At 39.9% G+C, this 24,645-nt stretch overlaps 1 protein-coding gene across 7 annotated transcripts; it reads right to left on the minus strand.

The window, feature by feature from the left end:
- Nucleotides 1-560: 560 nt before the first annotated feature.
- MFF (mitochondrial fission factor) lies at nucleotides 561-24,564 on the minus strand. Of its 7 annotated transcripts, XM_082056287.1 has the most exons (9): nucleotides 24,338-24,564; nucleotides 19,581-19,798; nucleotides 18,536-18,708; nucleotides 17,581-17,669; nucleotides 13,546-13,620; nucleotides 9,898-10,056; nucleotides 4,476-4,538; nucleotides 1,744-1,828; nucleotides 561-1,389 (listed from the first exon to the last, which is right to left on the minus strand). In XM_082056287.1, exons 2-9 carry the CDS (start codon nucleotides 19,795-19,797, stop codon nucleotides 1,258-1,260), a joined length of 993 nt encoding a protein of 330 aa, XP_081912413.1. In that variant the 5' UTR covers nucleotide 19,798; nucleotides 24,338-24,564; the 3' UTR covers nucleotides 561-1,257. The 7 variants fall into 7 exon arrangements, with proteins under 7 accessions (XP_081912413.1, XP_081912414.1, XP_081912415.1 ...); XM_082056288.1 differs by lacking the exon at nucleotides 4,476-4,538; XM_082056289.1 differs by lacking the exon at nucleotides 13,546-13,620 and having other exon boundaries at nucleotides 24,338-24,563.
- Between the last annotated feature and the right edge of the window lie 81 nt (nucleotides 24,565-24,645).

Here is a 24,645-nt window from a genome sequence, read left to right on the forward strand (position 1 = left end):
CCGTGCCCGGCCAGGGACCGGCAGCCGGGGCCGCTGCAGGGCGAGCCGGCACAGCGCTCACAGCAGCCACTCGGCTTCTCCCCTGCAGCCCGTGGGTACCTTTGCCTCTTCACCGGTCTGTGTACTCCAGGAGCTCAGAAATAGTCTTGCACGAAACCCAGGTCTGGCTGCTCCAGGAAAGGTCCCTGTGAAGCGCTGTTTTGGCACCATTGCACGTTCTCCCACGCATCAACACTGCCACGACCACGCAGGGAGGCCGAGGTCTCCTCAGCAGCTCCCTGTGTGGTTCAGTACTCCCTCAGACAGCAGCCACCAAAAATGAAGCTGATCTTGGGACTGACCAGGGGATGTTTAACCTGACCATAGTCTATGGGGACACCAGGCTGGCTTCCCGTACCTGCGTACCCGCCACACGCCCCAACAGCAACCCCACAACATGCAGGGGCTGCAGCCTGCAGGGAACTATCATTGAGTTTTCAGTCAATCACTGCTACTTACTCCAAAGATGCATAGTTTAGGTGAACCCTCAAATTTTCATAAAATAATATTAAACAATGGTCTCAGATTTTTTTAAAGTTTTATTAAATAGACTACATCAGTATCTTGTACTCCATCATCTTTTGATTACTCACAGATTGACTTGCTTAAAAATGTAGTTTATAGAAAAAAATCTGCAAAATTAAAGCTAAAAAAAACCATATTACACACCTCTGAACAATCTGCATGTTAGCAAAGAATACCTTTTATTATTTGACCTGAACATGTGCTTAAACAAGGAACATACTCATGAAACAGGACACACTCCTTGAACATGGCACACCTCAAACTACTCGGACTAAAGGAAAACTAGTGCAATCATGTTTAATTGCATCTAACAACAGAACAATAAAAACTTCTTTTTACTCCTTTGTTTTTAGATTTTTTCCAAACCCATTCCATTGGTTTTCTTCCCACAGTATCAAAACATCCAGTGTTTTTTCCTGTAGATCACTGTCCTTACATTGCATGAAGAAAACTTCCTATCGGCTGATCCATATTTACACTGAAGCATGCAAAGGAGGAACTGCAAGTATTTGCAATGCAAATCTATTAAATATATTATAACTGAACAACGTGTCCCTTTAACACTGCAATTCTTTATCTGTGGTGGAAGTTTCCAGTGTATGAATTATAAAACAGAATGCAATTCAAAAACAGAAACAAAGGATTTTGCAACTTATATTTTCAACTATTACATCTTTGCTCCCAGAGCTGTGTCTAGCGCCGAAACCAAAGCCAGCTGTTGAGTAGCCATAAAGCTACAGTAATTGAATACATGACCATTTCCCTTTTAGCACGCTCTTTGTTTTCTTCTTCCAGAAGTTGTAGACGCCGATTAAGTTTGATTATCTAAAAACAAATAAAGGCTTTTATTACTTCATTAAAAGTTGCTGGACTTTCTAGAAGCTTCTGATTAGCCACGTAAAATTAGTATCTCAGACAGAAGGACTTTAGACATTTGCTAACTTGATTTTCTATGTTCAGTCGCTACTGATCAGTGCTTACTGTCCCTGGGAAGTAGGAACAGATCTGGAGTGGGACTCTGCAGATCCCCAGAGCACGTGAGAGCAGCACGGCAGAGGTACTGAGGGCATCCCTCACCACGTCTGTTACAGGCACCTTTGCAGCCAGACAGAAAACCTGCTCCCCCATTTTACCACTGCAGCTTTTTCTTAATATAATCAGCTACTGTGCTTTACATACCTGTCGTCTTAAGGAAGCGGCATCTACAACTGTCATGTCATCTGGTGTTCCCTCAAGTGGAGTATCCGTGTTGGAAAGACCGTACCTATCAAGTAAGGGAGATAGCTTAGTGGTCTTGTCCATGCAAAGATTAGCAAGTACCATATTTTATCCACATTCTAGTAGATGTATTTTTGTAGTGACAGAGAGAAGAATTATAACCTTTTTTTTTTTTAAAAAATTTTCCAGCTTTTACAGAGTTGTCTTTTTCAATAGGTTCCTAACCAAATAAAGCACAAACACATACGAAGTGGGTAAGTGCTTGACTGAATCTGGGTTTATTGCTCTCCACGTTTGAATATTTTTGAAGATCGTCCATGCAGACAGACTTCTTGCCATCACTTGGTCTCTCAAAAGACTGTTTCCAGTTGTTTAACTGATTAATGAAACCTGAAAATTGCATGAGCTAAAATGCTGAAGTTGCAAGAGACTTGCAAAAGATTAGAAAAAAGTAAAATGAAGACTGGGAAAGAATTGGGTGTCTTATGCTCAGGACATCCTTAAATATCCCAAGTGGGCACCTACTGAGACTAATGATCTCAGTCACATTAATCTTAGTATTTTAGGCAAAGACAGAGAACCTTGCAAATAAACCATCTAGTGCAGAGTCACCGCTTACTGAACTTTGCATGCATTGCAAAGTTGTTTTCCAGAGCACCTCTCAGTTTTCTTAATGTAGCAATTCAGAGAAAGCATTATTTTAACTCCAGGGCAAGTTAATTAAACACAGCACATTTTTTAATGAGTTGGGAAGTGGCAGAAAGTCTACGTAAAGTATCTGTTTTGATCATCCAAATGCTACCTCTTAACCAGATTTTTTTCCAGCAAATAGCAGGTAGAAGTAACTCCTAATGCTGCACCTACCACTGCGCTTCTCACTTCTGAACTTAAAGCTGGTTTTCAATGTTAGCTCCCCTTGATTCACTTTGTCATCAGGACACGTGAACATCTTAGGAAAATAATGCCACACAACAAAATACATCTCAAAGAATGTTCAGCATTTAATGACAGTTAATGGACAGCTTCAACTAACGTGAATATGAGTAGAATTCCTGGAGCTTGCAGAACGCACTTCAGTGCAGATCCTGCTCCTGCACTAAATGTTCGTTCATCACTTGCAGCAAATTTTATAGAACAGCCCCAGCTCAGGCAGGACTCCCCACCCCCAGCAGAAAACTTGTCAAAAGTTTCTCTGTATCATATTGTTTCTAAATAAGAATTGCTGTTTCTAGATGAGAGTTGCATTAGTCCTCACTTAGATAACAAGGAGCTCCTTGAGCAACACTGTATAAAAGATAGGAACTTAGTTATGTTTGGTCTGTGGGGGTTTTTTTGGATTGAAGGGTAAACAGGAGACGGAAACCTTTTCCAGGTTACATCAGGATAAAAACCAGCTTTTAGTAAGGGAATAGTCAAATAAGCAATTGTCTGTCAACAGAGTCACAGCTGTTACAAAAACACAGTGTGAGACCAACAACAACAGTTTTGGCAAATAGTTTTGTTAGAAAAAGCTTTTCTCATTAAAGCCATTATTAATTTTTCATTCTAAAAGAGACTTCCAACATTCACTTAACTATAATTTATGCTATTTACTACTTGTAGTTCTTTCAGTTTGGGCAACATTAAAAAGACAAAAACTGCTGTGTGGGTTTTTTTAAATTATTTTTTATTTCCCCAGTGCTGTGGAGCTCATATTGCTAATCAAAGTTATTTTAAAATAAACTTGTTAATTATAAAACAATTTGAACAATTCTACTTTCAAAAAGCCTGAAGCTTTGCACGCACAAAAATAAAGCACGTTTTCTTTACTACTACCAGTCCTCTGAAAGCCAAAAAGATTTGAGGTGCCTTTTTTTGTAGCCATTTTAAAATCTGTAGTAGATGGTAAAAAAATTCTACCTGTTGTGAAAAGCAGAGAAGCTCCTAATTCCAGTGAGATGGGCACATCTCCCTCCCAGGTCACATACATTTAATATAAAGTCACAGTAAGTTATAGTATACCCCTGCTGCTCTACCAACTTCCAAACTATTCCGGGTATTAAATCAAGAGGGTTACCAGCAAGAAATCCCCTGAGAGAATCTCTTGGACTGTTACAAAAACTGAATTCCTGAGTTAGAGAAGAATCACCTGCATGGCACAAATATAATCTCCATTTCAATGAAAACACAGTAGTGGGAAATGGGAACAGATGCGGAAGGGAATAATTATTTTTTCCTTCATCCTGACTATGAGATTACGTGTCAATCTTATATCCAGTTCCACTGAAACAACATCAGTCTCCCAAGACAGTGGCAGTGGAAAGGCATGCAGCTCCAACTAACCATCATAGGCACGTTATTGAGAACACCTGGAAAAATAAGGTGATGCAAGGCCAGGTTTTCTAGCAATAAAAATATGAAACTCACTACTAAATAGAAAATACTTGAGGTATACTGCTGAAGTAATTTAAGAGTCTCCCCTTGCACATTCCTTTGAGCCAGAATTCTGCAGCACATTGTCTCTATTAGACAAGTGAGGTCTTGGCAGGTGGCTTGGATGGGTAAGGAAAAGGCCTGAAATACCTCAAGAGTTGAGAGGGAGGACAGAAATGAGCATTATGCTTTAAAATAAGGACACTAGAAATAGGGAAATGGAAGTCTGAACTTTAGACTTTCAGTTAGTGGATCACGACTAGCAAAAAAATACTCTTTACCTGGTGTTGTCATGATGAGGGTTAGAGGCAGTGGTAGCAGCTGACCCACCACGTAACACTGGCCTACAGCAGGTGTTTGTAGAGAGAGAGCGCAGCCAGAAACGGGAAACGACAGAGATAAGAGGTAAAACACAGAACAAAGGAACATCAAAACACTTCTACGTGTATAATGTTTCAATGCATTATCTATTTCGTCGTAAATTGCACTTTCATATTTCTCTTATTCAAATTTAATCAACAGTGAATGTTTATGCAGCTAAAAAACGTAGGTAAAGTTTTGATGATATAGCTGTTGGAATAGAGACATACTTACAAAAGCCTTTTTAATCAGCCTCTCCTCCCTCTAGGGAAAGGGGAGATTTGTCAATTCTTTACTCATCTATGCTAGATGTCATTCAGAAAACTGGGGCTAGCAGCGTAAGAATTGTGTATCGTCTGAAGAGAGGCAGATCTCTCCAGGAAGAAGTGACTAAAAGCTTCAAGTAGATGGTGTGAACAGACTTAAAAGTGTTGAACTTTGAATTTCTTTTGCTTTCCTTTCTAGGCAGAAAGAAAGAAAGGTAGAGCTTTTTAAGCTGCTGCAACTATATAATACACGCTAACTTTGCAACAGGAAGTTTCTGTGTCCGGATGTGAAGATGTGAATAGCAGCAGTACCTTCTGAGGAACCCAGGACTATGTGTTTTCGGTAACTCTGGTAATGAATGATTAGTGTCCCGTATCCACGATGTGTAACAAACTGTTTAAGAGCCTGAAATCTTTTTTCTGTTTTCCCAATGCTAACAGGAGGTATTTGTACCATGCATTCAAGCCGTGTATGCTCCAGGAGATAAAAATGAAAGTAAACAAGAATCTAGCTATAAAGAACTTTACAGAAGGCACATGCAGGAGGCAGAGGCTTGGTGCTGAGGTGACTGGGAGAACATCGTGGCCTGGCCTGAAAATGAGCAAGAACCATGCAAAAATACCACAACTACTAATTTAATTTAAAAGGATCAGGATCTAGGAGCCATAGGAAACTGTTACCTGATACAATACTTACTGGGACTAGGTCCTACTATAATTAGCGTTGTAAGTGCACATCATGATGTTTTTCTGTCTAGCACACGAGAAAAGCCAGCACGATGTGTTTTACAAACAAAACCCCTCATTCCTGATACATACAATAAAATAATATTCTCACCTAAATGTATGAAGTCTTGCAGAAAGTTATCAAAAAAGGTATTATTTTTTAATCAGAGAAATAATTCAGCTAGTCTAAAGTCTTGTCTGACAGATGCTAGAACTAAATATTCTGAGAAAGCACAAGAGATTCAGCAAACAGGAGCTATGGAGCAGGTTGCAGAATTTCTGTGCAAATATAAATCACATGTAATTAATTGGCAAGCAGGTGAACACCAGCTTGTCAGTATGCAGCGGGCATTTCCCACGCCATCTGACCCAGGACAGCATTTGAATTTTGTGTAATGACAACAATAGGTCTCAGCTGCTCTCTAAATTCTTGGCCCCTGTGATGTTTTGTGGCAAACAAAGTTTTATAGCTGTTGTAGAACTAATCAGTACTAACTAATTCACACTACCCTTCCTAAGGAAAGCCAGAGGCCTGGAGGTAGCTGCGGCTGACAGCAAGGAACAAAACTAGAGCACGCTGGGATCTGTGCAAATCAGGAACTTAATCTAAACTAAACTAGTCTTCACCTCCAACACAGCCAGGCTGTTAAGCTGCATGTGATTTCTTGCTTTTCTTTGCAGTTCAGGTTTCTTTACAGGAGGGCCACAAAGGATCACCTGCCCCTCCCACACCTTTTTACTTGCTTGTATTTATAGATCAAGAAAAAAAAAATCATTACATAGATCACAGCAGCCTCATAACTGGGATCACCTTGCCCCAAAATCAGCAGCAAGTTTTTTGGTAAATACATAATGCACTAGTATAATATAGTCAAGTTATTAAATACACGGCCTTCTTTAAAAAACTGAGTACATTAAATCTTTTAATTTTCTGGCTACTCCTGTCAATTCCATCCTAAACATTAACACATGATCAGAAGAAGCCATAACTGCAAGGCCATGTATACTCAACACCTAACTGTTTCACTGCAAATACAGTGGCAGCCTGAAACATGATGAGAATGCATAGAATAGAATAGAATAGAATTTAATAACAGTGGGAAAAGAGGCAATAAGACAACGACCGACTGGGCCTGGCCTGTGTTCCCCTGCTTAGAACAGAGCAAGTGATGTCAATACCACAGTAATGATGCAATCAAACCAATGGTCTGGGAGGAGAACAACAAGGTGTGGACAATCCAGGTACCCGGGTCCAACTCCTACTCTTGCTGTGCATGCACCCAGGAGACTGAGACCAGCACGTTCTCCTTGTGCAGCAGAGGCAGCAGCTACGTTACCCTCTTGCTGTACTTTGAAAGAGCTCTGGAAATCTCAGAAAGGCTGTAAGAATGGGCACTATGACTTCATGGACATGTTCTGCATGTGGACTGGGTGAGAAGCGCAGCTTCTGAAGTCCAGAAAGGATTGGCGTGTAGAAGACTCAGTGGCTGGATGAAACTGCTCTCCTCGCTTCTCTCTGCACTGTGAGCGGTTACTTCAATAAAGCAACAGGCTACTGCTTTTCCCAGGCTCTGTCACATTTGCAGACCAGCCTCATTTCTTCTGAACTATATCACCCCAATCCAAAGTCCTGTGTAGCCCTCTTCAATGGTCCTAACTCACATCCCGTTTTAGTTCTACCAGGAAAATATCATTAACTTGCTCAACATAAAGAGTGATCCCATAACACCTCACGATAAGATTATGTGGGTGACGTTTGGCTTTTAAAGAAGGATGGTGGCTTTTTAGAAAGGGCTATTCCAAAGGAAGGGAAGAGTAATAAATTTCCATACTTTTTTCTCCTAAATAAAGAGGTATTGACCCAAGAGATGAAGAACAGTTCAGATAACATACAGATTTCACAATTCTATTCAGATATAAAATTGCCTTTTCCCCTTGCATTTAATACATTACTAAAATCTCCTTAAATGCAGGTTTGATTTTTTTTTTTTTGCCTAGAGCGTGAAAGATCAGTCTTTAAAAGACACCAGGTATTTGCCCTACAGTCATCTGACAGAAATTGAAATAGAAAAACAGTTAGAACTCAAAACCAAAACTGACCTATTGTCCTTGTCCAAGCTGAAGGAAATGCAGGAGCAAAGATAGTATGAACAGTGATCATTAAATTGTTGCTCATTTAAATAACCTATTATGTGAGCAATGCTGGCTAAATTAGGCATAATTCATTACCTGCAGCAGTACAATCATCACCTACCATTAGCAGTCTTAGTAGATTGGAAAACATTTTGTAAAAAAAAGCCATGAAACAATTTAAAAATATTTCCAGTGAGTAACACATAGTCAGATCTTGTTCATTTTAAAAGATCTCTTCTAGTATTAAGCATAAAATGTTAAAATAGATAAAGTTTGAGATAGAAAGCACATTACACAGAGCAAAAGAACAAAGTGCAGGTTTGGAGCAATTTAAAATGAACAATATTTTGCAACCATGCAAGTGGATCATCCAAATTTCACATTCCTACACCAGCTGTAGTGTAATGGTGGGTATCTAAACACCCAGCCACAAGGAACACACTTTCACCTTATTGAAAAGTTCATTATTTTGGCACCTATTTGTTCACAGGTGACTAGAAAAAGGTTTCCCATTTCTTCCAGGAAGATTAGTAAGAACACGTCAAAAAATAACCTGAACCAGGAAGAGCAATGCAGCTCTTGAAGTATTCAGGACTCTGGAAATTTTCTGATAACTGAAGTTGGAAGTGTATGTATGGATATGTGTATGTTTCCCACAACATGCTTAATGGAAGCCAGAATAAAACCCATTAGCTTCACTGCAGATTGGGGAAAGGGCTGGAATTTCAGTCTATATTTTAACAAGGACTCTTGGCACAGTATCCATAAGTGCTATTGTTAACAGACAGTAGAATTCCTCCTTATATGGGAGCTTTAATTTTGTAAAACAAAACCAACCTGTAATTCCATCTAATTTTTAATATAGACAAGGGAAAAAAAAAAGGTATTGCTGTCCAACTGTTGAGAGGCATCAAAATTTTAACAGCTACAGCCTGAATTTTCATGGTCAGGGTTTATAATCCAACTCACAGAATTTCAAGGGAAACTATGCAGCTATCTTGCATTTATATACTGTCAGGTCAGCAAACATGGTGAGCTACAGGAGGTGCCAGTTTGTTAAGTGACCACAAACAGATATTCACAATAAGATTGGCTTGATAGTCACATTGCCAAAACAACTAGCAGGCAAATTGTTTTAACTTCACACTACAAAATTTTAAGAGTGCTTCTGGGACATTAGCAACCAGAGGCAGATGGCGAGTGGCACAGAAGCTCCTGGCACAGGCCAAGCTGAAGGGCGGCAGCAGGAATGAGCAGTTCCTCCCAGGGTTCCTCCCGAGCATCTCCTCTAACCTGAGCTCCTGGTGAGCTCCGCACTAGAGACTAACTGTGCAGTTTTTACCTGAGCCTCTGTGCTGGCATACTGTTGAAATGAAGACTGCTTTTGGTAAATTAGCCTTGCCATTATCATCTTTCTAAATGTTTCTATAGTGTTAAGCGTGCCATTCTTATAATGCTAGGAAGTGTCAAAACAAAACAGTGCAAGGATAGATCAACTGGGCAAAACTTCACTGAAGAGAATGGAAACACTACACGATGATTGCCAGGAGGCTCGTTTTGGCTCATTATCTCTCAAAGTCTCAGCTTATCCATAAAAACAGACAACCACTAATCAGAGGAGCAGTGAGCTTCTCACTATACGTTGCCTTTCCTGCTCTCGGCATCCGGAAAAGTCGTCACCATCAGTCATGAATCAACCAGAGATAACTATTCCCAATATAAACGGAATCAGCCTGAAGTCTTGACAAGTTATCAATGGCTGTGTCTACAATGTCTTCTATAATATTCTACCCTGTTCCTGCACACTTGTTTTAATGCTTTATGACAACATCAACCCAATCTTATTGATTTGCACCATTGCTCACCAACAGAAAAGCAGAAGACAAGGCTAATAAATTGCAGGCTCAGTATCAAGTATCAATTGCAAAAAACATTGATCATCTGGGAACAGCAGAATCCTCTGCAGTCACAGACTAACACTTCCTATTTTGATTTTTATTTGGAAGGAAACCAAAACAATGCTATAGTTCACTGAAACAGAGCATTTTTGAAATGTGAATTTTGGACAATTAAATTGCTTATGAATAGTGAAAGCAAAGGAAAGCAAAAGCAAGTAATTTCACCTTATTTTGTAAACAGAAACAGAACTCGACTAAAAAGGAGACAAGAAAAGAAAAAAAAGCAGCAAAAGCTGGCAGAATCAGTGACAACCAATCACCTGCGGTTTTCATCCAGCACATCCAAGACCTGCTGGTAAGCCCTACGAGTGGAAGACTGGATAAACGACAAAATGCCACGAGCAGAGTAAAGATTAGTTCCGTCTTCAGGTAACATATTGGGAGGACAGACACGGGCCTGTTGCAGTGATGGTGTCACACTGTTCGTACGAGCATAGTAAATGAAGAGAGAAATACTACAGTCAGATTGTAAATTTAAAAAACCCCTTTTCAGATAGACCCCATTCCAAAATGCTTATTGCTTGGTTTTGGTTTACCCTTTCCCCAGCACTATAAGGAAACACTCCCAAATTCCAGTAGCGTAGGGATTATGAGCTACATTTATATATGTTATTCACAAACAAACACAACTAATAACAATAGGACACAGTTCTGATGTTATACAAGTTAGTTTTAGAAAGTCCTTGCCCAGCTAAATCTGTACCTGTTAAGTCAGTATTTAAGTCCTCAGTGATATCAATGAGAAAAGTGTCTTTTAAACACAGAATTAAAAAAAAAAAATGCATAATCACTTTTCAAAACAAGCCTTTTTCATTAAGGCCAATCTCACACAGAGCCTCTTGAACAAAAAATCTTCTTCAAGCTGTGACTAAAGATCAAGAGAGCATTTTGATTTGCACATGAACAAAGTTTAAAGACAACTACAAGAAATCCCAAAAAAGCAGAAAATTCATATCCCAGCAACAACAAATTACATGATCTGTGTTTTTGACTATCATGCAAAAATAGTATTTAAAATACACAGGACTGAAATTCAAACGTGACCCTTTGGATTATACAAACCTCATCTCTATGAAACAGAAATTAGATTTGATGAACTGTCTTGGATTTGCTCTTGTTTATTTACATTCAAACAGATGTCAAGATTTTTTTTTTTTAAATCAGGAAACTTTAGGTAAAGGCGATTTTTTTTTTTAATAGGAAGTAATTTGTTTTAACTTAATTGTAAATATTAACACAAATGCAAAACAAAGTGTGAGTCACTATACCCTTCAAATCTTAGGACAGTTTTTACTCCAATATTAGCATCCATGATTCAACACATTTTATTTTCTTGCCACTTGTGCTCTGTTTCAACAGTTTTTGGAATTACAATGCCAATCTTCCCACTCTTGGTGTTTTTAAGAAATGAAGCAAAGCATTAGTGGCTGAGTGCTTGGAAGTTGGTTTGATATTTGGATGATCTCTAGATGGGTCATAATTCTATGGATAATCTTATTTTGAATAGAGTTACTCTGCAGCTGACTGAGTAGGAAAGAAAATCCAATTGAAAAGACAGTTTGCAAGCAGGTTCCACGGATGTCACTTCACCCGCCCTGCGCTTCAGCAGACAGGCAAGGACAGCACTGGCTGCTGCTCCACTGATACTGCTCATTAGTTATTACCTACACAGCAAATATTTTTCATGCTGCTGTAGTATATTTGGACAAGAGGAAGTAAAAAGGAGGAGGAGACATCAAATAAACATCTACTTTGCTTCTTTACAGCTTTTATCATTCCTCAAGATTTGCAGAATACATCTTTCTTTAATATATTTATGACGACTTCTGCTTTGCAATCGATTGGTGGTGGTCACACACACTCACACATTTTACTCTTGAATCGCACTGGAAATGCCAATATTCTCTAGAAAAATAGCAAGTAGCAGGGGCAAGTATGGAAATACTACCACTAAAGTGAATTTATGAACATTTCTACTCCTTTGTGGATTTGCTGGCTTGAGGGAAATGACGGAAGAGCGGAAGGTTTGACCCACAGTATATTTTATATTAAAAGTAACTTTTCCTGTTCATCACTTCAAAGATTTAAAGAATAGACTGAAAAACATCTTAAAAAAAGGTAACAAACAGGATTTAGACATATTGCAAATCAGAAGATACTGTTGAATTCCTGTTGTCCAGAATGGTATTACTGTAAATACCACAGTAATGTTATTTGCATAGAAAGTCTTTAGTAGATACTGAAAAAAATCGCTACTTAACTAAACCTGCACAAAATTCTCTAGAATAAAGTTACATGTGCTGGTAAAATGGAAAGTGTAGAAAATAAGGAAAAATCAAGGCAGACTTCAGAACCAGATAATTCCTAACCCCATGGTCTAGCCCCTGGACTACTTCATGGTCTTTGATTTATAGGTGGCTTGTAAGAAAAGGCAGTTACAAGAGATTACTTCATTCATTTTCAGAAATTATTGAATCCTTAAGAGAATATCTAGTTTCTTAAATTATTTAATTAAAAGATTATTTAAATCTATTTGCTCCTGGGTATGAGCTAAGCTGTACAGCTACATGAAATTGATGACATTTTCTCCATAAAGGCTATTGCTAATTTTAATAACCCTCTAAAGTGTGTAGTTTGAGAGATCTCTCTCTTCCTTTCTGACTGAAAGTGAGAATAATTCTTCGAAGGGCTCAAATGTCAGGATTAAGGAACGCAGGGGTGTGGAAGGGAAGAAACCACATTTTTCTTCTTTCTTTTTCAGGATTCAAAATTATTGTCCTGTAAACATGCAGTAGTCCTTAGGACTATGTCAGAGACCATGCAGAAGAAGTATTATGAAGCAAGTATCTGATATACAAATCAGCCAAGATGACATAAGAAAAAAAATTTCTAACATAAGGAAAATTCTGTAACATTTAGTATGACTACTTATCGCTAGACATTGTACATATGTAGAAACTGTAGAAGGGGGAATCCTTTCTCTCCTCCATTTGCAGTCTTAGGTCTAGATCTTGGCCCTTGGTATAATTTTGTTTCAAATCTCTGAAAAGAATTCTTACATACAGCTCCAGCAACATATTTTAGCACTCCTTGGTTACAAACACCAGTTAATTACAGAGTTTAGAATCAAAACAAACAACATGGAATTACAGGAATTACCATGGAAGAGCACAGTAACATGTGCAGAGTTTCTAGCTTAGCAGTAATCTTCCCTAAACCTTCTCAAAACATTTGTGATGTGTACAGAGTTTATTTCAGATATTTCTCTGACTTACAGTTCTGGAAGAATCAAATGAGAGGTAAACAGATTTAACTAATCAAGGTTACTTTAAATTCAATCACACAGACAGAGTCTATTCTCATTAAAGATGTGCACACCATCACCGTTTCCCCCATGACTTGCATGAAGAACAGAATTTCTCAAACTGTTAAACTGAACTCTCTGGAGAGGTGAGTTTTTCAAAGGGAAAAGCTGGAGCAGAAAAGAAAAAAGCACTCTTGGTGGTTGTTGAATTTCAGTGCAGAAGTGGAAACCTTGCACTCGCCATAGGCTGGTGACGGCCAAAACAAAGCTTTGTTTCTCCAGCTATTCAGAAACAGCCAAAGAATCAAACAAAATAAAGCTATTTTGAAATTTAATTTTTCTTTACAAATACAGTCTTAGTTGAAACTGTTCCTTCTCTTTTGCTGAGTGGTACTTTTCCCTATGTTCTTTACACAGGGAAACAATGTGGCAAAGTTTGAGAAACCCTGAAGCAAAATTAGAAAACACACATTCAGTGTAGCAAAGGCTGTTCCAAATTTCATATTCTAAACTACAGATACTTTGTCAGAAAATTAGTATTGCAGAAAGCTATGTAATTAAACCCACTCTTGATTTTCATATACCAGGTAACATTTAGGCTTACGTGCAATCCTTATTCGAAAGAGGTGACTGGAACCGTGGCATTTTATTTCTTGGGACAGTATCTGATCTGTACCACCTTGAATAATAATTGCAAGGTCTTAAGTAAGCATCCTTACAAATAGAGAGATTGTAATTTAGAGAACTGTCATCATTGCTATGCAGACAGATAGTTACTGTACGAGCAGATGCCTGCTTGTTAGTTTCAGTTTTTCTAAAAGCATTTGAGAATTACTGTCTTTAGTGAAGCCCAACTCCCAGAAACTTCTCAGAACTGTCTCCGCAGGCAACTGGATGACAAGGAGAGAAAAACAACAGAAAAGAAACAACTATTCGTACCACATAGACATCACTGTGACAGGGAGCCCAGCCAGCTCTTTTGCTTCAGTCTGATAACCTATTCCGGAATGTTTTATTTTGTCACTTTGTAGGTCAAGCTCTAGAATTCTGTGCAGTACCTCTGAACGTTTTGTCCAAGGGGGACAATAGCGACCCAGATTACAATTTGAGTATTATAGTCCTGTTGAAAAAACAAAGGTTTTAAAAAGCAGTGCTCCATGTGCCTTTTCAATGGTGTCCTCATCACAGCATCCAAGTAGACTATCATGTCTATTAGAAAGTTGAATCAAGGAGGTAATAAACATTTAAAAAAAAAAAAAGAAAAAAAGTGTTTTGTAGATAGGAATTAAATATTTTAAGTAAAATGTGGACTCTCCTGTTTGAAGATGTGAACCAGACTCACACAAGCACAGGAAATGAAGAGCTGATCTTCATCAAGTACCATAGTATTTGTTACTCCAGAAGTAAAATACTTAGACATGATATGAATTTAAAAGTCAAGACAGTTTTGATGAATCAGAAATGTATCATTACTGTAATTAGAACAAAGATTATTTATTTCAGCCAACAACACTGGAAATAAGAACTTTAGGAGTAGTGGTTTTCTTTTTGTTTTGTTTTTTTACCACTGGAAAAAATAATATTTCTACATGGTAAGGAAATTTAAACGTGATATGAGGTAATAGGTGTACAACTACATTTTCTGTAGTGCAAAGAATACAGTTGTAGTAGAATTAATCTACCTAAATGATCTAATTTATCAACAAGGAAGCTAAACTTGGAAGACATGCGTCACATTTACCATGAGCCTCCAAAAGGATAGTAGTCGACGAGCTAAGTGATACCCAAAACCACCTGAGGTAGCATCACTTACATAAAGCAGGTTTGTTTGCTTATATTGCCTGTTTTGTGCCATACAGTAACACTTCCACATGGGGAGCTTCTCTAAGTAGCTACCACAGTGAAAACAAAATGCCACCTTATCAGTTTTGTTTGTAGAAATGCTAATTCTGGTTTTATTTACATGAAGCTTGCAATTTTTTTTGCAGTTTACAGTCTATGTCCTGTGGGCCCATACTGTGAAAAGAGCCAAGAGCCTTTTTCACCAAGTACAAAAGTGTTGGCTTTCCTGCATTTACGTGAGCCATACAAGTTTCACCTTGAAGACAGTGCTTTCGTAATCTGGATTCACAGAATATTCTCTTGCGAGTTCACCAGCTACACAGACACATTCTCCACTTGGAGACTGACAAATCATCGATGAGGGAGGAATTCTAGACTTGGCATCACTGAGAATGCTGCAGCATGAGCAAAGTGATTTATTTTTTTGGAACACACCGAGTCAGAAGAAGCGATGACAGAAAAATAAGCCATTTTTAGGAATCTCAATGATTTTGAAGCAGATGATCTACACATTAGGCAGAGCGTAACTTCTGTCACAAGAAAACAAGTACTTGAGAGGACAAGAGACAGATGAAGTCCTACTAAAATACATTATCTGCAGGTCAGCAAGCGTGGAATGCTGCAGTGAAGAAAGCTTCTTGCACATGGGCAGGGAAGAGTGGAGATAAATCAGGCTCAATATTAGCAGCTATTATTTTTAATACAAACAAAAGAGAAGAGATCCTGGATCAATCTAAAGTTTATATAATTTTCCTAAAGACACATAATGGAAATGGCTTGGCATTGGAAGTTTGATTCATTTGACAGACATCATGCAGGCACTAGCATGGGCATCAAGAGAGGAAAACTAATCTTCAGATGTGTCATAATCTCCTGGCTTTTGTAAATGATAAACTGAGTCATGCATGCTACCAGTTATATGGTCATTAATCACATGCTTTTTATATTTTGAGGATTCCAGGAGCACATTGTATTGCTAAGCCACTGAAGGACTGCTAGTAGATTAATAAACAATGACAGCAAATAATATTCAGACCATTATAAAACAGTAATTCTATCTATAGCTACTGAGCAACAACAAAGCACACAGGCGAGTTTTACAGATTTAGAATATTGAGATTCAAAGTCTAAATGTATGCAAAAAACGTGACAGCCACTGGATACATCAAGTCAGAGCTGACCTTGCCAGTTTCCCAGCTCGCTGGCTGGGCAGACACAGCCCCTGACTTCTGGAAAACTACTAACCTGGGGATCAAAGACAAAGTGATTTCAAGAAGTTGCAAGAATTCGTGTACCAGCTGTTTTTCCTTTAAGTGCAATACATCAAAGAATGGCAAAGCAGAGCTGGTAACATCTAAGGGGTAAACTTTTTCACAAGCAGCTTCCATCAGATGAAGACCATCTATTCCAGCGTGCATCATGCAAACTATCAGGCACATGAAGGCCATTTCTTCAATGAAATTCCAGTATGTCCAGTCCAACAGGACATAACTGGATGACAATACCACAGGAAGCCTGGGCACTTAGTAGGCCACTGGAACATTTGGAGACTGAGCTGATCAGGAGCTTAAGAATGTAAATGTGGTTTTGCCAGCTCAGTGAATATATATGACTGAGCAGACTTGAGTACTGACACAAGTGCAATCTCTAAGCTTGTACGACCCAAAAGTCTGATTAAGAAAGAAGAGGAAGATATGCAACAATATTTCCATGAAGATCTAGAGGAAGGGAAGGAGAATTATAATATGTCTAGAACATGCATCAATGTACATTTCAACCAGTTCTAGACAAATGAACCAACAAGTAGACAGATATGTAGTACATATAGTACCTCCTAGAGCCCCTGCTGTAAACAGAGGAAAACAGACATTTCTAGGACATAATGCAGTTGATCTATTTTAGGCTAAAATAGGTAGACCCTAAGTAGGTCATGCACTTATTTCTCTGTAGTTACTGAGAATTAAGTTTATGGTGATTTAGCAGTAGTGTCATACAGTCTACACTGGGACAGATGAATACCATCTTTTACGTCTTAAATCTAAGATCCTTTCAACAAGGGAAGTATTCTTTATGGTAGCTGTATTAGCAATCTTATATACATGAGTTTTAAGTGGTACATTGCAAAAATAGTTCTAGCCAGGTGACAAGATGCTGGCACTCAGAATAGACTGTGATTAAACAAAGACTATCATATCTAATAAAAATATACAGATCTGTATGTCTTCAGAAAGCATCATAAGACTTCCTACCTCAGATGGTATAAACAGATGAAGTTTCCAATCCTAAATGCTATTTACCATTTTGGTCTCAAAAGATCAAGACATATACTCACAGATTCCAATACATCGAGTACACTGACACCAAAGAAAAATGACTTATTCTGAGGAATGATTATGAGGAAATGCACATGAATGAAAACCACTATAATAACAACAGTGAGAGAACTGGGAATATTTTGATGCACAAAGAACTCCATTTCCTGAAAATTCGAGGAAAAATAAAGATTAAACCAGTTCAGAAACCAAAAAATCTTCCGCAGTAACAATTTGTGATAACTGGTGAAACCAACTGTGAGCCCACAAACACTCCCACCCATCCACTGCAAGAAAACACTTGACAAATGAGTCGCCTCACTAAACAAAAAGCACAGAAATTAAGAAAAATGCTGGCCTTATAATATTTAAAATTATGTACTTGCCACAATATACAAAATTGGAAAAAAAATTAGGAGATAAGGAACAATGAAAATATGTAACGAAGCTGTAATTTTGCCCCTGGACACTGTTGCTCTACTCACATAGAATCATTTCGGGCCAGTTGGCCATTCTGTCGAGCGGCATTTTCACTCATGGAACGTTCTCTCTTCAGTCTTCCCACTGAGCGGACCTGCGTAAAAGGGGAGAAAGAGGGAGATAAAAGGCAGGGAATTCCAGGAGACACTTAATAACTTGCATTGAAGATTTGTAAGTTAGATCTGACTTAGATACAAAGGCTTTCATGGGTTTCACAGTGATTGGGAGGAAAAAAACTGATGACAGGATCTGATGCTGGTTCTTGCAAAACCAAGGTCCAAACTTATTGCAATCCTGTCATTATCTCTCCATATGATCTGATGCCAAAAGTATGAACAAACAGAACTTTGAATATGTAAGAAAGCAATTTTATATTTAACATTATTTCCTATCACTAGATATATTTCTACTGTATTTTATGAGTCCATAGAATATGAAGCTTCATAAATATTTTGCAATTTTCAAGATGTCAATGACACACCATCCACCTGGATGCCAGTGTTACACCATTCTCTGATGTCAGTTTTCAGAATTTCAACAAAACTCACTAATTCTATGTGCTGTTTTATCAGCTGGCTGTGAATTCCAAGGGTTAAGTTTACACGTTAAAAGAATCTGAGTTTGTTTTCTGATAACCCGCAAATTAAAGCAATCTTGCAGCTCTCTCTTCAATCAAAAGGATTTTTTGTTAAAAGTATTTTGAGTAGTTCTAAAAATGACTTTATTTTTGCAAGTACTGGGTAATCTTCCTGGATGTGCAAACCCCTGCCCATATTCCAGTTAAATACAGATCTTCAAAGTCCTAATTAGAACTACTACACTGCTAATAAAACAATTTCTGTATTTTCCCAACTAATGTTAGCACCAAGTAGATCTGCAACACAGTAGAGAAATCATTGGTCTTTTCACTTTCTTTAGTGGACGTTTCTCAACTAAGGAAAAAGCAAAGTAAGTACTAGCCTCTTCACTTTGAGGTGTCTGCTGTGGAGGTTTTTCTAGGTCCAAAAAATCTAGCGGTCGATCACTAAGAGATATAACACGGGGAGGAGTTTTCAATGCCAGTGGTTTGAATGGAGTAGACTGAAGAAGGTCAAGGTCTGGTGGTCTGGAAAATGGAATGTCTCCACTATCACCTGCAAGAACATCAGTTGTCAATAGAAAGCAAGTTGTTCTGAGGCCTGAGGGCTAATGCTCAAGTTCAAAGACATCACATCAGTTACTTCCCCTGACTATGCTAAATAATTAAGTACGCCTTTCTTTAACAGGGCATGTATGTTAAAAACTTTGGTTAAAGCTCTTATAAAGACCACATTAATTGACAGTTTTTTGAGCAGTTTCTCTGAGAAAAATGATCCCGAGTAATTCTGAGCAACATCAAGTGTTACTGCGAGGAGGGCACTTTTAATCTCAAGACATAGTCCTATTAAAGGCATATTTGTTTAGAAATATGGTGAGGGATGTGAAGATGCCACTCTTTGAAAGCATAAAATATATGCGTGTCATGCATTTTGCAAATTGTAAGGCCTTCAGCAGTTCCAGGTCTCTCACTGTAAAGCCCATGACTACAAATACTAAAGTATTAATAGAGTGCACCAAATAGTAGACAGATCCTTAATATAATTAGCATTCTGATTGTAATCAAATACATTTTGCATGGCTAATATATAGTACATCCCCCAAACTTGTTATAGTTAAGACAAATTAGGTGTAAATCAATATGATTTTTTTCTCCAGAAAGAGTTTAGTAAGTTGGAAAGTCAGAAATTAAACTTATCTTCACAATTAGTTCATTAACTGTCTCTACGACATACTACAGCAAAACTATTCATGAAACATTTTCAGAGTTTAGGAACTTCCTAAGTTGAGGAGCAATAACTGTTTGAAAACCAGAAAGCCTTTTACAGGTTATCTTAAAAATGTATCAATATATATTTTTTCCACCCAGAAATTTGGGGAACTAATACAAATTTTAACCTATCCTTCTTTTACTGAGATGCAGACATACCTGCCACTACAATCCGCTCTGGAACCTGCATAGTTACACTGGCATTTGGAAACCCTTCTTGGATGCCCTTCTCATGGTCAGCATTTTGAGGAGCTACTTTGAGCTTTTCTGGGACCCTCATGCGCTGACTGATTCCTTCCGTGTATTCCATTTCATACTGAAGACGATTCATTTCTGCCATCTCGGCAGCTGGAGATGGGAACGCAGCCCCACTCATTCTGGGAAGAGAAAACCAAAAGCTGTGATAGCAGTATAGAAAACCGGCAGAAAGTGCGTAAAGGGAACTCTTTGTTCTGATTACTGGGCATGTGGCAGATGATCCTAACTGAACAGACTTAATTAGAGAAACAAATTACACAACAAAATTCATAGGAAGTGTAGTCACAAGGAGCTGAGATTTGAGGGCACTGACAGAAGAACGAAGTGATGTTGCAGGCAATGCTCAAAGCTGCACTGAGGGTCTTCAGATTGAGCTGTGACCAAAAAATGTGGAAATTCTGCATGTAACGTACTATTCCCATGCTGGTTGGCAGAAAAAGAAAAATCAACAAAGCAAAAAGAATTGCTGGGATTGGTAGGAAAGCTATTCAGGACTGGTAAGACATCAGAAATATTGATCTGTATTTACACAGATCCAGTGAACCAGTATTGGAGAAAAATGGATGAAGTCCTACAAAACTGCATGTTGATGTGAGGGAACAAAAGAAAAGGCTCAGCTTGGGCGGCAGCCTTCTGCTTGCTGTCAGTCACCCAGATCTCACTCCATCTCACGTGGACAAAGTTCCCTATCAAAAGCCTGTCAAATCAGCTTGAAAACCTCACATATTCATCACCTGTTCCCATCACAAGCAATTCTGTAAACTTCTCACTTCTGAGTTTTTCTGTAAATAAAAATCTTACTTTTCCAGAACAGATACAAGATGGGCAGAGAGAGAATAAGACTTTATTTAAACTTAAAAGGCTTTGCCAATACTTCATATACACATTTTCCTAAAAACGAAGGGATTTTCATGTGAAGCAGTGGGCGAATTTCCTAGAAACTGGGCTGTGAGAAACTTATTAATGTGGCAACTGCTGGGAGCCATATCGAAGACAAAGACTAAGATAACTGGGTTTACTTGAGGTTAGATTTAAGGTTGAAAGAAAAAGAAATCCTAGAGCTGCACTTGAAGGCGGGCTGGAAGGGAACACACACAGCTGTTAGAAGTAGCGGTTAGTGGACCTTGTTGATGGCTCAGACGGAGGTTATGGTCAGGGGCTTGGTTAAGAGAGGGACACCCCAGAGCTGCAGTCAGAGCGGGGCTGGAAAGAGGCTCCCAGAGGAACCCCTGAGCTGCAGGGAATAAACAGCTGTGAGAAACTTCTTATCCGGGCGATGGCTGGGGGGCCCTGCCAACAGCTCAGACTGAGATAACCATTATTTTTAGGGTTGCGATTGAGATACATATGTATTTCTATACATATGTGTACACGCACACAATATGTAAGTATAGTTATCCTGGGAAATTTGCCTATAGGAAGCATAGCTTACTCTAGCAAGAAATCTTTTAGTGGTATTGCTTGAAGTAGTTCCCTATGTGAAGTCATCTACCCTGGCAAAAAGGCAGGCTTTGCCACTATAATTGCAACTACATTCTGTTACTATTTTTGGCAGCAAGGCTGTATCTGTTGCTGTGTGTGTGCTTTCATAAGCAGAACACACAGAACTTTGCAAACAAAGTGCCTCAATGCAGACCATCTACGCAGCAGGTGAGATGGACCACAAGCCATTCTTCTCACTGTCACGCAGAAGGAATACTTCCCATATTTATTAATAAAACCTCAATCTAATAGTAACCTTCAGACAGCAGAAAGAAGAACACAGAAGGATCTTGATTGTGTAACACTGTATTACAGGCACACATTTAGCATATTTGAGATCCACTTGGCAATCCATCCAGGGATCCTCAGTGTTATTTCCAGGACTTCCTGTCACCACAGATCAAGTGGAAGAATCTCATTCATCTCAAAGTCTCACTGCAGCACAGAAGGAGGACTGGGGGCCAGGGAGAAGGCAAGGTCACCATTCTGTGTAAACTTAAAAAAAAAAAATAGTTAAAAAGAAAATACCTGAAGTCATGCAGATTTAACCTATCTGTATTAATTCTTACTGTTTGTGTGTGTCAAGTGAAAGGAACTGGAACAACCTACTTAATTATAAATAAACACTTTATAGGACTTCAAGAGGTGCTTAAACAGCTCTGTCACTTCAAAATTCTTTAGATTTCACTGAGATGTTTTGGCCCCCGCCCTTTGGTCTTGCAAGCCACATTTGTCCCTCTAGGAAGACATTGGCCAGATCAGGCAGTGACATGACCAAAGTACACAGTCTTCCAACATTTCCACATTCAAAAAGGTGCTTTTCATTTCGAAACATGGTCTGTGATCTGTAAAGCACTTCCAGATCGATAGGAGTAATAATCATAATGTCAATAAAGAAGACGAATTTTAAGAACCTCAAGTACCCAGAATATCTACTGGCAGCAGCTCAAATAATAGTTATTACTCATAAGACTTGAGAAAAAGTGTTTCACTGCCTATTTACCTTCCCATTTTGCAATATCTGTACAGTTCTAATTTTTGCTATCAAGTATCGCTACACTGCGGCAGCGTTTACACCACAGCGTCCCTAAATTTTGGCATTGCTTTTGTACCCAAGTCTGCATGACAACCGCTTTCCAGCCGTCCAGTAAAACACACACACAAAAGGACAGCATTAGAACAGTCACTTTATGAACTATTTATAAAGTAAGTATCACTGTGTGTGTTTAGCTGTACTTGACAAGGACCTATAGATCCAATACCTCAACGTATTCCTACTCTTGCCTACTTCTCATCTACTTTGTGTCACTGAGAATTGTATTTTCTGTCAGTTATTTCAATTTTACCCCTTTTTACAAAAGAACAGCAAAACAAGGAACAGTGAGATTTCAGCAACAGAAAACTCAAAAATATTTAAATGAAGCTTGTTAAAACCCCCCCAACTATTTAAAGAGAACAGAATTCGAAGTTGTTTTCTCTAATGTCCTTGCTACACAAAGCATTTTACAGAAGACATTAATAATAAATCAGAGAGAAGGAGGATTTTAAAATTGATATTTACAGAACTAAGTAGCTCTAAAGAGGCATGAGAATAGAAGTCTGAGAATGATGAGGCAGTAAAAATACAATCACAAATACAGGATAAATAAGGGACTGAGAGCAGCTGAAGCACAAATGAGCATCAGTGACATTTAATGAAAAAAAGGAAAGAAGGAGAAAAATCCAGAGGATAAGGGAAGAGAGAAAGAGATAAAAGGTGAATTACACATGTTCAGAAAGACATAGTGATTCCTCCTTCCCCTGTCTCCTAAACCAGAACAGTAACAGAGGAGACAGGGATGAAGCAATGCACGTGAATCTGAAGGATGACTTTTTGTCAGGATTCTGGCAATAATCAGGCATTGGCCATATCTGTGCTGCAACCAGGAATGTTATGCACGGTGTGATGTCTGAGTTACTGAGATATATGAGGATGAGTACTGGTAACAGCATGGCTGTGCCGGCACTGGGCTCAGAGCCGGTGTCACAGCCCTCACCAAAACCACTGTCACTTCCCCAGCTATAGTGCTGCTTGGTCCCGATACGGCTACTTTACAGCCTGTTCAAGTGAAAGCCAGCTACAAACCGCTGCTTTGGCAAGCGCCTGGATATCCTTTGGTAAGTAAAAGTGCTAGAGGAGGACTTAGAACAAAGATAAACAAATGTATTGTAAAACCGAAAGGACCCTCTTATGGGACCCTAAAACTGTCAGAACATACATCACAGAGGCATTCAGGATCAGATACTATGAAATAACAGAGAGCTAACGAAACAATTTGAAATAAAGGAGAGCTAGGTGAAGGCTAAATGCTGAAAGCTGTTCTGAATAGTGCAGCTACACTCGTTGAACTTTTAAAATACCCTACCCCCTCTCCTTGGCACAAGGATGATGTGAACAAAAAAAATATTATACATCAACAAGGCTATGGGATCACAAAATCCTAAAGGCTGCATTCTTTCAAGTTTGTTTTGCTCCAGTGGAAGGTTTTAATGCAAAATATTTTTTTCAAGGAAAAAAATACTAGAAACGTTAGGAGGAAAAAAAAAATTGTCAGTCTTGGCAACCATTTCTCAGAAACAGCCAAATACTCTCGTTGTGACAGCACGCAGAGCGCTCGCAGACCGCTCAGGTGGCAGGCGGCCGGGCTCCGCGCCGCCCGGTGTCCCCGGCACCAGCGCCCAACGCGGCCCGAGCCCGGACAGCCCGAGGCTCCGAAACGCGCGCCCTGGGCCGTTGCCAAGCCCCGGCAGGGCCAGGCGGCTGCGAGGGCGCCGGTCCCGCTGCTCGAGCGTTTCCAGCCGGGAACGCGGAGAAGGGGGTGCCGGGAGCACCGGGCGTGCGAGCCCGGGCAGCCGCAGGTGTGGGGCAGCGACAGCCAGCACCGGAGGGACGGGGCAGCCACTGACGCGGCGACGGGCCGCAAGGGTGCCCGAGGTGTGTGTGGGGGGAAGGCCGCGGCACGGGGAGCGGGGCTGAGAGGCGCGGCCTGGGGAACGATCCGGCTGAGGGGCGGACGGCAGGGAGGGCAGCAGACAGGCGAGCTCGCTCCCCGCTGCCAGGGGCGCCCCGCGATCAGGCTAACCCCCCCGGGACAACCGGGAGACGCTGCCACCAGGCCCCGGCAGCCCGTACTCACCCAGAGCGGCGGGAAGGCGCCCGGAGAGCCCCTGCTCTACCCTGTCCGCCCCGCTGCTGCCGCGCTCCGGCCCCTGGCGCTGCCTCCCGCGGGCAGGGCCGGTTAGGCAGCGCGGCGTGCCCGCAGCCCACTCCTCAGGCGAGGCGCAAACACCGGCCGGCTTGTCCCCATCGGCTCCCGTAACGGCTGCCGAGCCGGCGACCGCGCGTCATGTGACCGAAAGAGGGCGGAAGCGGCTCTCGCTGGTGCCTCACGTGCGAGACAGCCGGAGGGCATCCATTTTTAGTGAGGGCAGGCCGGTGCGGCGC

The sequence above is a fragment of the Streptopelia decaocto genome (assembly GCF_964273445.1).
Source record: "Streptopelia decaocto genome assembly, chromosome: 6".
NCBI classification, from domain to species: Eukaryota; Metazoa; Chordata; class Aves; order Columbiformes; family Columbidae; genus Streptopelia; species Streptopelia decaocto.